The 16554-nt window shown below is 41.0% G+C and overlaps 1 protein-coding gene across 1 annotated transcript in view; it reads left to right on the forward strand.

Annotated features, from left to right (window-relative positions):
• LOC122790513 (solute carrier family 12 member 6-like) overlaps window positions 1–14621 on the forward strand; it is a 1559275-nt gene extending 1544654 nt beyond the window's left edge. Inside the window, exon 25 of the mRNA XM_044058063.1 lies at window positions 12206–14621. Within this exon, the coding sequence (XP_043913998.1) occupies window positions 12206–12297 (92 nt within the window). The 3' untranslated portion in view covers window positions 12298–14621. The remainder of the gene's footprint in view (window positions 1–12205) is intronic.
• Window positions 14622–16554: the final 1933 nt, after the last annotated feature.

Below are 16554 nucleotides of genomic sequence, written 5' to 3' on the forward strand. Positions count from 1 at the left end.
TCTTTCGCGAATACCGTTCTTTTTAAAACTCCAGAGTTTCTTAGGACCAGGGTATGAACCATACCCAAGAAACCAACAACCAACTCTCAGGCGCTTACTTCCTTGCATCAGTCTCAAATGCTTAAAATGGCGGAAGACCTTATCATGCTGATCAGGGGAAGCCAAGCTATCCCCTCCAAAAGGAAAAGAGATCTGTCCCCTGTAGTTTTGTCTGAACAAGAGTCAGAGGAATCTGATGCATCTGAATATGAAGAGTGCAACCCCTCTCTACTTATGAGGATTCTGATGCAGAGGATTCCATTCCTTCAGCCTCTCCCCCAGAGGATTTTTCCTTTGGGGGGGGGAACCCTGCATACCTTAAGGGAGCATTTCCAATGGGAGAGTCAGGACTACCCTCAGTCTAAAAAGAGACTCAGGGAATTCCTGGATCTTCCACAACACAAACCTTTGGCCATCCCCCCAGTCCTGGATGGTTGTGGAGGATGTTTTCCTCAAATTCAGCTTGACTCCTGACACCCTTCCTCCTGCTCCCAGAAAACCAGACAGATACTATAGAGTTCCTGACTCCCACAAATATCTTTTTAAAAATTCTACAGCTGACCCTGAGGTCTTTTCTCAATGGGCAAAAGGAATTAAAGCAACCTCTGTTAAGAATCCCACCACCTCAGACAGGGATTCCCGAGCTTTGGACAGATGGGGTAAGAAAGTATACACCTCAGCTACTCTTGCTATCAGGCACAAAATTGTCAGTTCCATATGCTAAAATTTCAGCAACATATCTTGGAACTCCTTAAACAAAAATGTCTTCCTTTCCTGCTTGGGCAGAATCTAAAGATTTACAAGAGTTAATGCATTCTGCAAGTCAAGTAACTAAACACACCTTGCACTGTGGTTTTGACACTCTAGAAGCTTCTTGCAGGGCAGCAGTCACTGGCTCTGTCATTAGAATGCATGTATGGCTTAAGGAACAGCTCCTGCCAGATCATGTCAAATCTAAATTGTTGGATGCCCCCTTGCACAAAGATAACCTATTTGGCACTAAGGCAGAAGAGGTCATAAAAAAGATGAAGAAAAAGCAAAATCTATGCAAACAGTTAGGGATTTCTTGCAGGTCCAGCCTCCTAGGTTCAGCGGGCATTGTCCCTCCAAACACTGGTCCTTTCCTGCTCCCAGTAAACCGGTTCAGCTTAGGCCCCATGGAAGCACACCCCAGACAGCAGCCCCAAGGAATGCAGAGATCTAAGCAGTGGACTACCTCCACTTCAAAACCAGGGAGCTCTAAATCACCCCCGTATGGTAAAAACTCAAAATGACTCATCCCCTCCACCCCCTCCCTCTACCTACCTTTACTTACCCCTAGAAGGAAAACTCTACTTTCATTCAAGCACCTGGGCCACCATTACCAAGGACCACAGGGTTCTGAACATTGTGTCTCGGGGATACAAATTCTCCATCAACACCCTTCCAACCCCCAAAGGGTTTCCAGATCTACCACCAAATCAGTGGACAGAGGCTCAAAAGCAAATCCTTTCCCTGCTCTCTATAAGGGCAGTAGAGCACATTCTTGCAGAACAGAAAGGCCAAGGTTTCTACTCCAGACTTTTTCTGGTGCGCAGAAAAGAGGGCACCTGGCGCCCCATCCTCGACCTATCCATTCTCAACACCTTTCTGGTGATCCCAAAATTCAAAATGCTAACCCTCCAGCAGGTGCTACCCATGCTGTCCAAAGACACTTGGCTAGCCACCCTAGATCTAAAAAAGGCCTACCTCCACATTCCTATCAGGGAATCATGCAGGAAATATCTCAGCTTCGGGGCAGAATCTCAACACTTTCATTTCTCTGCACTTCCCAGAGTTTTCACAAAATGTCTGGTTATGGCCATTGCCTTTTGCAGACAAAGAAATATTCAGATTTACCCATACTTAGACGACTGCCTTATTCAGGCAGACAGCCAGGAGAAGCTGCTCAAGCACCTGGATTTGTAAAGACCCTACTAACCTCCCTAGGGTACACAATCAACGAAAATAAATCCAAACAGGTGCCCACCTAAAGGATAATCTTCCTGGGAGCAAGTCTGGACACAGCTTCCCAGATGGCATATCTTACTCCAGGGAAACAAATTTTCCTGACAGCCTAGTTCTCTCAACTCACCACCAGGCCCCAGCTAACTGCAAGGAAGATCCTACAAGCTCTGGGGTTCATGGCAGCTTGCATACTACTCATTCCATATGCTAGACTGCATATGAGGAAACTTCAGTGGTACCTAAAGAGTCTTTGGTGGCAACACTCTCAAGAACTGGAAACTCTTCTGCCTATAATTCCTTGCCTCAGAAAAGATTTTCTTTGGTTGGCAACAGCATGCTCCCACAACAAGGAGGAGTGTCTTTCTCCCCACTCCCCGCCACCCAGACCCTCACCACAGACTACGCTTGGGGTGCACACCTGGATGGCAGGTGCATGCAGGGCCAACGGACCCCACAGCAAATCCCTCTGCACATCAATCAAAAAGAGATGATGGCTGTGCAACACGCCTTGATAGTTTTCAAACCCCTTCTCTCTCCAGGGGCTCTGTTGATCAAAACAGACAACACCACTGTGATGTGGTACATCAACAAGCAGGGAGGGACTCAGTTCTACCCTCTCTGCAGGCTGACCATGACCCTTTGGCAAACAGCCTCTGCCTTGCAAATACACCTGTTAGCACAATTCCTACCAGGCTCTCTCAACTCTCTGGCAGACCAATTAAGCAGAAACCTTCTGGACCCACATGAGTGGCAACTCAACAGAAGTACCTTCACCCTAATAACTCAGAAATGGGGAACCCCGAAGGTCGACCTGTTTGCCTCCCACACCAACCATCAGCTCAGCAAGTTCTGCACCAGGAAGCATCACTGCATGGCTTGGAAAGGGGATGCCCTGTCCTTCCCCGGGGTCAGTCTGTCGGTCTGTGCCTTTGTCCTTCCACTGGGTCAGTCTATCAGTCTATGCTTTTCCTCTACTACCTCTCATCCCCAGGGTACTGCTCAAAATAAGGTAGGAAAAAACAAAGACCATTCTCATAGCTCCAGACTGGCCCCACCAGCACTGGCACCCCTTGCTGCACAGCCTGTCCTCACTACCACCATGGCATCTTCCTCAGATTCCAAATCTCCTGACCCAGAGGGAAGGGGAGTTCTTGCATCTCCAGTTGCAGACACTCAGTTTGGCAGCTTGGTTTTTCCCTTACCCTGAACCAATCTGCCAACCTCCGTAAACAGGTTCTGGATGTTATCCATGAGGCCAGACGTCCCAGCACCAAAATCTCTTATGCTGATAAATGGGAAAAGGTTCTGCACCTGGATCCAGGCTAAGGGAGCCAATATGGCACAGCCTTCCCTCACTGTCATCCTGGATTACTTAGCTGACCTACTACACAGTGGCCTCTCTTTCTCCTCTATAAAAATTCATGCCTCTGCTATTTCTGCTCATTTCCCCACTGAGCAGCCCCTTTTCTCACACCCTTTGATCAAACATTTTCTAAGAGGGGCTAGCAACTTGAGGCCACCCAGAAGGGCATGGACACCAGCTTGGGACCTTCATTAAATATTGGAAAAGGTCACCCTGCCCCCTTTCAAACCAGCTTCTTTTGTAGAGCTAAAATTTCTCTCCTGGAAGACAGCTTTCCTTCTGGCCATCACTTCAGCCAGTAGAGTCTCTGAGCTGCAAGCAGTCATGGCTGTGGAAACCTTTATCATCTTTCATGCAGACAGGGTATCCCTCAGAACCAACCCATCCTTCATGCCCAAGGTGGTGTCCAATGTGGCTCTCAACCAATCCATTCAATTGCCCACCTTTTTTCCTAATCCCCAGAACAAGGGAGAAAGGATCCTTCACTCTGTATATGTGCACAGACACCTCAGATTCTGTCTAGACAGGACTAAATCCTTCAGAAAGTCTGATCAATTGCTGGTTAGCTTTGCTACAGGGGCAGAAGGCAAAGCCATCTCCAAACAAGTAATTTCCAAATGGATAGCACATTGCATCCATTTCTCCTACAAACAGCATGGAAAGCCTCCCCCAAGGGGGTCAGGGCACACTCCATCAGAGCAACCTCCACCTCTGCAGCTTTCCTCAGAGGAGCCCCACCAGGGACATCCTGGAGGCTGCCACCTGGACATCTGTTCACACTTTTTACCAAGCATTACCACCTGCCTCTCTTCTCCAAATCCAGGGCAGGGTTTGCCTCTGCAGTCTTGCAGGACATCCTAGCCAGCCCCTAGTTTCATTGACTGCCTCCACCCTTTTCCCCAGCTTTGGGAATCAACTCAAATGTGATGACTACAACAGTGAAACACGAAGAGCATAGTACAGTTGTGTGCACTTACTATAAATGTAGATGTCTGAGTGCATTCACTGTTGCAGTCCTGGTTTCCCTCCCTCCATCCCCCTCTTTTTTTCTCTCTCTCTCTCTACTTACAAGGAACTTTTTGGTATTTACTTTCTACTGGTGGGGTTCTTCCACCATAACCTGGCTCCCACTTGGTGGGGGGGGGGGGGCACCTGACACAGGAAAAACTGATGTAGTGGCATCGACTGCCGTACTTTGTACTACTGACGACCTGACGTCAGTCCTCAAGCGACAGCAACCGATGCAGAAATACTAAGTCTCTGGTATTCGGGCTGGCCGAGGGCTACCCTGGCAGGGATAACCCATATGTAATGACTGCAACAGTGAATACACTCGAACATCTACGTTTATGGTAAATGTACACAACTGTACTTTTGCTTTTATTGCATCTTCATCATTCTATTCACATAATTGTCATTCTCACATCTTGACATTCATTGCATATTCATCCTCCTCTGCATTGTTATCATTACATCATCTTCATTTTCGTCATCTTCACATGATCATGCTCTTCCTCATTACACCTTTATCATAATCATTGCTATTTCATCACCTTCACTGAATCTTCAGCATTTTGATGTCATTGTCATTGTCTTCTTCATTGCATCTTCATCTTCATTATCATTAGCGGCTTCATCACATCTTCATTGTTGTCATCTTTGTCACACCATCGTCATGTTTAGTATCTTTATGGCATCCTCATCTTCACAGATTATTGCAGCAGTTTTCATCCTGTCACTAATTCATTCAGTGTATACCACATACAAAAGCAGTTTATTGTAGGACTATCATTGAGGTAAACATATTTTCCTAGTTTTCCTCCTAAAAAAGTGAGCATCACATTGTAGTCAACTGTTACATCCATATTATTACAGTATGTGCAAAGCACTGTACACTTTATAAGGAATCTAACCTTGTTCTGTATTCCTTTTGTAACCTTTCCTTAAATAGAACTACATTTAATTAATTGGTTTATTGTCTTGATTGAGTGATTAATTGACTGACTGACTGACTGACTGTGCTGCATTTTGTGCCACTTCATGTGATGAAATCTGCTGCAGAATACAGGCAGCATGCCGACTCAGTACATACAGGAAGCATGCCAGTCCACTACAAACATGTGTCTCCCACAATCGCACAATCAGAATACATAGCTATATGACACTGAATCAAAAGGAAATTGGACAACTAGTCAGTATACAGAGAAAATAAACATGCATTTACTAAAGTTAATACATATAGCTCCACTGAATTAAAGTACAAACTGCATATTTTAGAGTTGGAAAGTCCATCTTACTTGATAATTATATCTATAGAGTTGAGATCTCAGCTGAATGACCAAACCAAGACCTCCAGCACCCTCTCTGTCCAACCAGTGCTTCATATCCCTGCCCAGGTAGCTGACACACACACACACACACACACACACACACACACACACACACACACACACACACACACACACACACAAAAGAAAGGCTGGCACAGGTTTACCAGCTATGTCCCCTTCTGCCCAGACTATAAGGTAGTTTCCACTGCCACCAATCACTCCTTATCAGCTACTTTAAGGCACTTAAAGGGTGTCCAATACTGTGTACTGTTAATACTAGTACAAATTATAGTTTGACCAAGTGCAAGGCTACTAGGAGTGACCTACACAGTGTCACCAAATAAATATGAAAATACTCTCAAAACTTATATATCTCTACCCAGATCAGCCACAATGAAAATATATTTAATAATAAATAATAAAAGAACAAGAAAATAGTATGTATTCACAGTGACATCAGAGTTCATAATAAACACAAGAAATATTTTAAATAGCATTCCTGTATAGGACCACACAAATTAAAAAAAAAAACATCTAAACTAAGCTTTACTATATTCCTGAGTAAATCTAAGCTAATTATACTTTTCCCTAGAAACTTACTTCATTAGAGCAAGGCAGATGTGTGGCAAATGGCTTTTCTTGTTGTTGTTTTCAGGTCCAAGATAGAATGCAGAATGCTCTGTCTCACTAAGAGCCTTCTCAAATTAATGTCTAAAACATTACTGCTGGGATAACTTGCAGAATGACATCAGTTCTGGTCATCTGACTTTTAATTCCCAGGCCAAAACCCCCATTGCTAGAATCTGGCAGCATTTAGCATCTACCTGTAAAAATATACAGACACAGGCTTTCCCTCAGATCTTTGCAGATGCTGAAGTCATAAAACAGTTACATTCCTTCATGCTTCAAAAGTAGCAATTAGTGCACTCCAAGGACAATACAGTGCACTCCAAGGACAATACAGAAAGCTTCCTAGTACAGACCTTGTGTCTCTAGCTGCATTGAAAACTTGAGAGATAGCCTCTTTATTACGTCCTACAAAGTAATTTAATTTCAGATAATTCTCAAAAGTTTGCTCGACTGAGGTTAACTTCCTGTATTCCAGTTTCCACTGTTAAAATATATATACAGTTAAACAGTTACAATAGTGCATGTATATTTCTGTTTCTTTCAGTAGGGCACACTTTAGTTACATTTCAAACAGCACTTTGCAAATACCTTTTCAGCACACACTTCTGTGCAAGCAGTTTGATTTACACATGACATACAGTTGTAATACATTTGTAACACGAGCGTCTTGTATAAATCATTTTGATATTCGCCAGTGACATATAATTATTTACAAAATTCCACCTAGCTGTGCTGGCAGTATCTCCTTTCATCACTTCTTTCATGTGAAAGATTCTTTTCTGCCACCCCTCTTGGGTTTTTGTGAATGAATTATTTATAAAGAAATAGATGCTCTCCACCTTGGACGACCTGTTTGTTTTGACAAGGCAAAGCCACACCCTCCCCCAAGAAGAAGAAGAATCCTTCTTCCAGATCAGGAAAGACTCTTTAGTTGTCACACAGTCCTGCATCTTTTGGTGTTGTCCAGAACACCCAGGGGAATGACTTGACTATCTGTCAGTTGCAATCCTGATTACAGTCTTGGGTTGCCATTGGGGGGGGGGGTTCGCCTGGTGAGCCCTGGCTCAGAGATATCACCAAGTGTTAGGGAGGTTGACATGTGTTCGTGGGTAGTCATGTTCTACAGTTTTTAGTTTGTTCTCAGAAAGGACCATCTGCAGAGACCAATCTGTTTCTGTGGAGATGAGAGGGACCATAAAGATGCCCTTCTTCTGGAATGAGTCCAATATTTCTGCCCTTATCTTTTTCCAGTTCTGAAGAAAATGGAAGACGTTTAACCCATTATGGATCTCAGTCTCACTTCACTGATCATATCTGTATTTTCATATTCTGAATGTTCACTGTATAAGGTAACATGCCAGTGCTGACATAATCTGCTTGGATGACAGCACCGGATATCGTAGAAGCCTTCAGGTCCATTATTGCCTGTTGTCCTTAAAGGAGATTCTTTTGGCTCCCTCTGGGTGAGTATCTGTGAGTACCACATTCACAGAAAGTGTTGCTGTTCAGACTGTCGTCTACAGCAACAGTGTTCACCATAGTGTTGATCATGATGGCTTGGAGTCTTGAAGCAGAAGGAACATCATGCATTGATGGAGATCCTGGAAACATCTTTGGAGTGAGTGGTACCATAAGTAGTCCCTAGTAGTGGCAATAACCTAGGAAAATTGTCTGATGCCAGGTCAAAGGACTGCTTCAGTTTAATTTATTCCTTTGTTAACTAGGGAAGTAAACTGGCCATTCTGGAGTCTTATCAGCCACAACCCAGGTCATGAGAGCAGGGAAATATGCAATATATATCAACACTTGAGAGAAGCCAATCAACCAACATTTTTTAGCAGGTGAGAGGACAACAGAGGACCTGGAGAAGACCCATGAACACATGAGAGGAACACGCATGTGACTCCAGGAACCCGATATTTTTTTGATACCTTGATACTTCAACCCATCCCTTTGAATAAAACTTTATAAACTGAGGCTTCATCTTCCTGAGTCAGTGCTGTTAAAGTGTGTGTGTGGGGGGGTATACAGTCAGTGGTATGTTTGATCTGTGAAGATATTAAAACAGCAAAATTGGAAAGCAAACAAGCAAATTCACAATGAAACCAAAAAGTGTTGTTCCACAATATAGCTTTCACAATGTTGTTTCATATTCCTTATGTTAAATGTGTGTTGAATGCAAAAATTAAATGTTTTGTTAACATGTATCAGGCTTCACTTGTGTTGTTGTTGTGAACTTTATATAGTTTTGTCATTATGTTTGTAAGTTCATGGCTGAGCATAGGATTAATCACTATTCCGAAAGAAGGGGACAAGCCCAGCAGATAATGCTATTTATTTATTTATTGCATTTGTTTACCGGGATGGTCCAAATTGTAGACAAGCTGCACCTTTTCAGTGGAGGCATAGGGAGAAAACCTCCAAAATAAAACAAGTAAACAGTAAAACAATAGATAATTTTAAACAGTAAGCATAAATACATTTTACATCAATATAAGTTAGTCACAGTTTGATAAAGATTTTTTCAAATAAGGGACTATCCATCAAGAGTCCATCACCCCATTAATGTTTTACTTTGGTTTCAGTAAAGAAGCAAGAATTCAAGCAGTGGGTGCTTAGCAGCTCCTTACAAAATACTGAACTGGCAGAGATGTGATCTTCCAAGGACCCAAGTCTTGCAGGTTCTGCGTAGTCTGACCTTCAATCAACTGATACTATAAGATTTTATGTTTTGTATGTAGTACCGGGGACCCTCCATGATGATTATATCTTTTTAAGCTATTGCTTTTCTTTGTTTTCCTTAAGTTAATGTCATAGGTTCATAGGTTTATAGGAGGTTACTAGGCTGATGGCCCCAGAGCATTTACAAGCTTAGCTGTGTAAGTTCCCTAACTGACCATAGTTGGATGGTCGTTGTTAGCAGAGCAATTCTACGATCACCACCAACTGCCTGTGTTCATGAGGGACATTGGTGCCACCCACAGGGTGAATTTACGGTCTCCCATCCAATTGTCAAGGTTGCACTTGAATAGAGTCATTGAGGAGCTCTGCTTCACGTGAAGTGGGAGCTTATTCCAGATGAGTGGCAATCTCTGGGAGATATGTAATTAAGTTGGTAAAGATCCGTTTAAATGGAATTACAGTTTTGCTCTGTGTTCTGGAAGATTTAGGAAAAAATACCCAGTATTTTTACTTTAAGGAACCTAGGAATTTCCTTTTCAGGGAAACATCCATGATTGCTCTTTTTGCAGGGCGTTCTTTGCTGTTGCCTGTCAGTCTGTTCATGAAATGAAGATACGCACTATTTCCATATTTACATTAATAATAACTAAATCAAATGCCTAACAGTATGTTGCGTGATATCAAATGAAACAGATAATGCTGAAGGAAGCTGTAAGTCATATTTTCACTGTAATTTGTACAACTTGACTGACAGTATGTGTTATTTAAGTGGTTAATTATGTAACTATTCATAAAAAAATAGCAACTAAAAAGGAATTGCTTATAGTTGTATAAATGCTTATGCCTGGCTGAACAGACATGCTGCATATAAAATAATGTGTGTTTGGTTGGTACAGTTTCCAAGACAGGGAAAGATGTGAAAATTAACAGAAAAATATACATTTGGAAACATTTTGTAGAAGAGTATCTCAAGAATTAATACAGAAGTTTTGAATGTATTGAATGCAGTTTAAAAAAATCATTAATGTTTGTACTTTCTTTAATAGCTTTTACTGTTCACAAGGTATTGCAATTGAATTGCCTTGTGTTTTAACTCGATTTTTCAGAAAAGACTCAAGATTCTCAGGAAGTAAGCTGGCGTCTAGACGTGTGACTTTGTACATGTGCAATAGTGTGTATAAGCTGGCAGTGGTGAATTACTGTTGTGCTGATATAAATTTCTGAGAATGGACAGACCCGGGTCTGGTCAGAGGCCAGTGGATTTTTAAGTGGTAGAGAATACCTTGCTGTAGCAACACTAGGCAGCTGTGGGTCATTACTGTGTAACGAGGCACTAATGTGGGTCATTACCATGTAACAAGGCACTAATGTGGGTCATTACTGTGTAGCAAGGCACTGATGTGGGTCATTACTGTGTAATGAGGCACTAATGTGGGTCATTACTGTGTAATGAGGTACTAATGTGGGCCATAACTGTGTAACGCGGCACTAATGTGGGTCATTACTGTGTAACGAGGCACTAATGTGGGCCATTACTGTATAACAAGGCTCTACTGTGGGCCATTACTGTGTAACAAGGCACTAATGTGGGTCATTACTGTGTAACGAGGCACTAATGTGGGTCATTACTGTGTAACGAGGCACTAATGTGGGTCATTACTGTGTAATGAGGCACTAATGTGGGTCATTACTGTGTAACGAGGCACTAATGTGGGTCATTACTTGTAACGAGGCACTACGAGGCACTAATGTGGGTCATTACTGTGTAACGAAGCACTAATGTGGGTCATTACTGTGTAACGTTGCACTAATGTGGGTCATTACTGTGTAATGAGGCACTAATAGGTTGTAAAGGTGAGGGAGCAGGATACTAATAGTAACGTAGTGTTGGGAGGTTGGCATAATGGTAAAGGTGTTTACCTTAAAGACACAAGGTGCAGGGTTGGATTCTCACATGGGGTAATTGTCTAGACTTAAAATGGCCCACAAGGGCAGTTAGCCTAGTACAAACTTATGAAACAAATCTCCCCATGCACTTATACAATGTTCCATAAAACACCTACCTGTTCAGTTCTGGTATGAAAGGTAGGCAGGCATGCTTATTAAATAGTTGATATTTACTGTTAAAACTACCATGCCATCTGCAGTCAACTTCTCTGTATGTAAGGACTTCAAAAGGGTGAAACTTATACAGTTATGTTGTGAAATATCTAAATTTGCCCTTGATATCACTGCAGGTAACACTGTCACAGCAGCTAGTTAAGGAGTTTTATGTCCACTCTGGCAAATGCATAGATATAGTAGTCCTAACTTGAATCTAATACAATGGAATATTTAAAAACATTTATTCCCTGGTAGTCAGCTGACATAAACTTTATAAAAATTAAAAAAAAAATCCTTAACCGTACAGCAACTCAGAACGAGGATAGTGTAAAAAAATGTCACCGAGAAACTGAAAAACAAGCGTATGGCCATCCTACCCTGAATGCGACCAATCTCGTCTGATCTCGGAAGAAACTGAAAAACACTGTTAAGAACCAATAAAGCAACACATGAACAAAGCTTATCTTCTAAAGCAAAGAATGACTATATGTACGTCTTTACTTACTTTAGAAAAAATTAACACTCACCATTGCTCTGAATTTCTTATTGGGACCCCCTTACTCTAATCCAAACGACATCTCAAATGTGCTAGTAAACAGGTTTCATCAAACCTCACCTGTGAAACACCTATTTCAACACAACTCATCCCAGAATCCCTTATATCATGTATCATTTCAAAAGAACATGTTTTTGTAGTGTTGAGACACCAAAAATACTTCTGTGGTTCTGACAACCTATATTTGGCAAGGTGTTTGTGGTCATTTCACTAACATACCCTCAAAAACTTCTATGAATCCTATGATGAATCATCTGTGGACTGAAATCAGAAGATGCCTGCTTTCTTTTAACACTGAGTTATAAAAAAGTTGCTTAATTGAAGATTTCTTTGCATAATGCCTATGTAAGACAGCAGGGATATGGTAACAAACCAGCTTCCTTCTCATATGTGTTTTTTTTTTTACTAAGGATGCATCATATACTTAAGGATACATCATAGAGGCAGATTTGTTAAGTTGGCATAGTTAATAACATTGGTTATGCATATTTGTTTTCCTTAACCTGTTGTCAACAGATATGGAGTTTCTGGAAGTACTGACAGAAGGACTTGAGCGAGTACTATTGGTCAGAGGTGGCGGTACTGAAGTTATTACAATTTATTCGTAAAAACTGAATAAATTGATCAGGAGGCAAAATGAAACCCTAGAACCTTCTAGAAAGGGAGAGGGACCTTGCATTATTGACTGCTACTTTGAGGACCAAAGGGATTCCAGGCCTGGTTAAGTTGTAGGCCTGTTTATGCACAAATGCTACTGCCAGACAGCTATTCCTCTCTCTCTCTCTCGCATGTTTCAGCCAAAATGTGCTAGTATGTTGTGTTATTTTTGTGCCAGTCCCATTAACCAGAAGTTGAATTACATTCCTGACCTTGGGACCTTGAATTCTCTTCCGTAAGCCTCCTATCGTTTGCACTAATGCCACAAACCTTCCTCAGTACATGTATTTGTGTTCCTCCACCATGTTTCCCAAGCACTGACCAGTGGCAGCAGCACCGACAATATGGAGCTACGTTAATTCATTCTGGATAGTCCACATGGAAGTTACAAGGACACTGAAGTCCAGTGGATGAATCAGGAGCAGTGACAACATTTTTATTTACTTATATAATTTGTCTTTTGTTGTGCTGTTACTTTTGAATATGCTGAGACATTTTTTTACATTATCAGTTCTCTCTACTGCAAAAGTAATTGGAAAAAGTTATATTTCCTTAGTGAACTAATTTACGCCACTGTCTTCAGTACAGATTTTATTTGGTTTTATGTATGTTTTTATAAGATGGATATGAGTAGGGAAGATGTTGAGCATAAAGTACTGGGATGAAATTCTGATAACTGGAGTTCTCAGCTATTTGTGAAGGAGAGGTGTTTGTGTTACTGTTTGAAATCATTCAGGTGTCTCGTTCCCTCCAAAGATAAATTTCTGCTGAGATACCCTAGTCTAACTGGGGTGGTGGTGAGGTTTTCATCTGGGACGGGCTGAATGGCTAGGCTTGTAAAGACCCTGGTGGTTGTTAGCCTAGTATGAACTTATGAACCTATCTGGTCAATGGGAGCTCATCTTGAAAAAACGATCATGGATGGAGATTATAGCCTCAGTCATACATCCAAACAAGGGTGAACAGCTCCCCAAAAAGAAAAAGGGAGCACTGCATCCTGTAGGGTAAGTGATAGCCTCCATTTGAAGGGTCACTCCTGTCTTTAACATTCTTAAAGTGCACTGAATGTCAAGAAGATGCAAATGTGAAGCTCCCCCCAACACACACACACACACCAGAGTGAGAGCCATGATTTCTTAGTAGTTTAATCAGGGAAACTGTATTGTCGATAAAGAAAAATGGTCATGTGTCTTTTTATAACAAACTGTACAGACGAGGAACAAGATGGCAGACGTCAGTAGATATATATATATATATATATATATATGTATATATATATATATATATATATATATATATATATATATATATATATATATATATATATATATATAGAGCTACTGAACATGGTTTATCAGTATTTCTCTTGTACACTGTGTAGATTTATATACATATTTTTGTTGTGCCAAAAATTCACTCAAACGAAATAAGATGCATCTTTGATGTTCATTGAAACATTTTTAGTTTAGTTTGATTCTGTTATAATCTTGTTTCATTTTCACTGTTTGTTTTACTAGTATGGATCCCCCCATCTAGTTTGAGACCATAGACAGTATTATCTGTACAGCTTCAGTGAAACATAAACTGACTTTGTTTCAGTAGTTTACTGCAAAATCTCTTGGTAAAAAAATCTGAACCCAAACAGATCGACAGTGACAACCATTTGCAATGTTGAAATGGTGCATTGATCTAGTGTTGATTTTATTGTTTAGAGACAGCAGTGTTTAGCAGCATGTGGTATGAGGTTTATTTTTAAACTAAATTATTTAGAGTAATTTCTGTTAACGGCAAAATTAATTTTTGGCAAATTATTTCATAGAGAGGCAGCAGTTTGTCTTCAACGTGGAAAGTAATTTTAATTTCACATCATATTTAAAACAAGCACGGATCTTCCATTGCAGTTGAAGTTCTGGTAAAGTTTACCTTACATTTTACAGAATGACTTGATGTCTGAGAAAGTTCTGAAAATATTTGTTTATGTGCTTTAGTAATTTAATTGGAGCTGCTAAGTTTTGTTATTTTGAAATGAAAAAACAAATCCTGCATTATAATGTGTTTTGGCGTGTAATGTAATCTTCCCTCTTTTAGCCCACTGACATTTTGGCATGCTGGCTTCTAACGTAATTTATCAGGTGGGCCTTTTGCACCAGTGATTGGATTTCCAGTTTTAGTGCAAGTGATTTGGGTTTAGAAATAGCTAGGGTATTCCTTAGTGCAACTTGTTTTTTGATACAACCTTTTCTTTGACAGGCAATTAAACAGGAACTCATGCCAACACTGTTAGAAGTGATCATAATGAAACTGCAAGTATAACAGGTGTGGCAGGTAATGCAAAAAGCATATCTGAATAGGAGAACAGTGTTCAATTTAAATTAGTAATCTCTAGTAAGGATCAGAGTTTCTTTAGTAGCTTTAGGCTAACATCTTAACTTTGTCATACAGCATTCTCCTCGAAGCAGGTAAGTCTGAGTCTATTTTTGTGGTCAGCATTTTTCGGGTAGATGCACACTTTGAAGAAATAAGAAATTGTGAGCTGGTGACCTTGATTGTCAGCGTGGGCATCACAGGAGACCGATCAACAGGGAGAGCACCAAAGGTGTAGCTAGCTGTGCCTGGAGCTGTCTCCTGATCACGTGCCTCACTCAACTTTAAATCGAGGAGCAGAAAAAAAGTTGTTCTCCTTTTAACTTGTAGCAAACATTTGTAGCTCGCAGCTGATACAGTTTATGCCACACAAGGAGTGCTACAGCACTTCAGATTTAGTGCAAGGCATGCATTTATTTCTAAATGTCAGTATAAACTGAAGACTGATTGGGATGTACCGATCGTGCCCCCTAAAAGTTTACAGCAGGAGCGGCTGCCCCTCTGCCCCACCTACACCCTTCTAGACCAGTTCTTTTTACTGTGCTCACTGTATTCTTGTTTCTTGTGTGTCTCATGCTTGGGCACATTGGTAGAAGAGATTTAGTGACAAATGTGTAAGTGAAAGTAACAGGTAATATAATAATATCAGTTTTGCAATCTGCCAGATTTATGTAAGCCCCCATATCGCTTGACCTTTCTTTACCAAAGTATTTGATGTAGTACGTGACATTCCCAAACCTATAAATGTAAAGCTTCAGTGAAATCGAGTGAGCAATTCTTTTAATGTTTTCCAATTGCAGAGCATCGTAAATTGTTATAAACTCATGGTTCTAAGGTGCATTGGGCAAGGAACATCATAATTTACCATGCACTTTTACTTGTAAATCATATTGGTCATGTGCAAAACTGCCGTATTCCAGAAGTAAAAAGGATTTCTGAGAGCCTTAATAAATGAATAAATGACATAACTGCATAATGTGTGTGACACTTGAGAGATATGCTCTGTACACACACAAACATTTTTCACAGCATGGGGTCTTTCTTTTCATTTGAGGATGTGTTTTGTTGGCCCAGAGTGTAGACGTTTATTTTCAAGAGTTATTTCTTGAAAAAACAACTCTGTGTTTTTCAGTACATTCTGTATTTGGTTATTTTGTGCCCATGTGGCACTCACCAGGGCCAGCTGAGTCATTATCAGAGCAGCCAGAATTATGGTCATCATAGACTGTAAGAGCCAATGGAAGGAGCTAACCTACAGTCGAGAAAGAGCCAGCCTTCGGAAAGAGAGGGAGAGACTTTATACAGTGAAGTGAGGATTTGACAGTGTACTTACTATTGTCTGCGTGCTCAAAGTTGAAGCTGATAACAGAGGAAATAGGAGTGACTTCTCTGCCCCTTTATAGATAACAAGTGGATGCAAACAAAAAAGTACCCCTGAAGTTGCTGGACATGCTAGCTAGTTCATATTGTCAGCAACAGTTAGTCCTGCAACAGGTGCACAACTCACTATTAGGATCCTCACTGTGTGCCACGAAAGTGCTCTTTTCTCTAATGCCTGGCCAAAGCGCACATTTTTTAACTCTCTTTTCTCTGATGCCTGGCCAAAGCGCACATTTTTTAACTCTCTTTTCTCTGATACCTGGCCAAAGTGCACATTTTTTAACTCTCTTTTCTCTGATGCCTGGCCAAAGCGCACATTTTTTAACTCTCTTTTCTCTGATGCCTGGCCAAAGTGCACATTTTTTAACTCTCTTTTCTCTGATGCCTGGCCAAAGCGCACATTTTTTAACTCTCTTTTCTCTGATGCCTGGCCAAAGCGCACATTTTTTAACTCTCTTTTCTCT

The sequence above is a fragment of the Protopterus annectens genome, chromosome 16.part0, assembly GCF_019279795.1.
Source record: "Protopterus annectens isolate FY-2018-M chromosome 16.part0, PAN1.0, whole genome shotgun sequence".
Taxonomy (NCBI): domain Eukaryota; kingdom Metazoa; phylum Chordata; order Ceratodontiformes; family Protopteridae; genus Protopterus; species Protopterus annectens.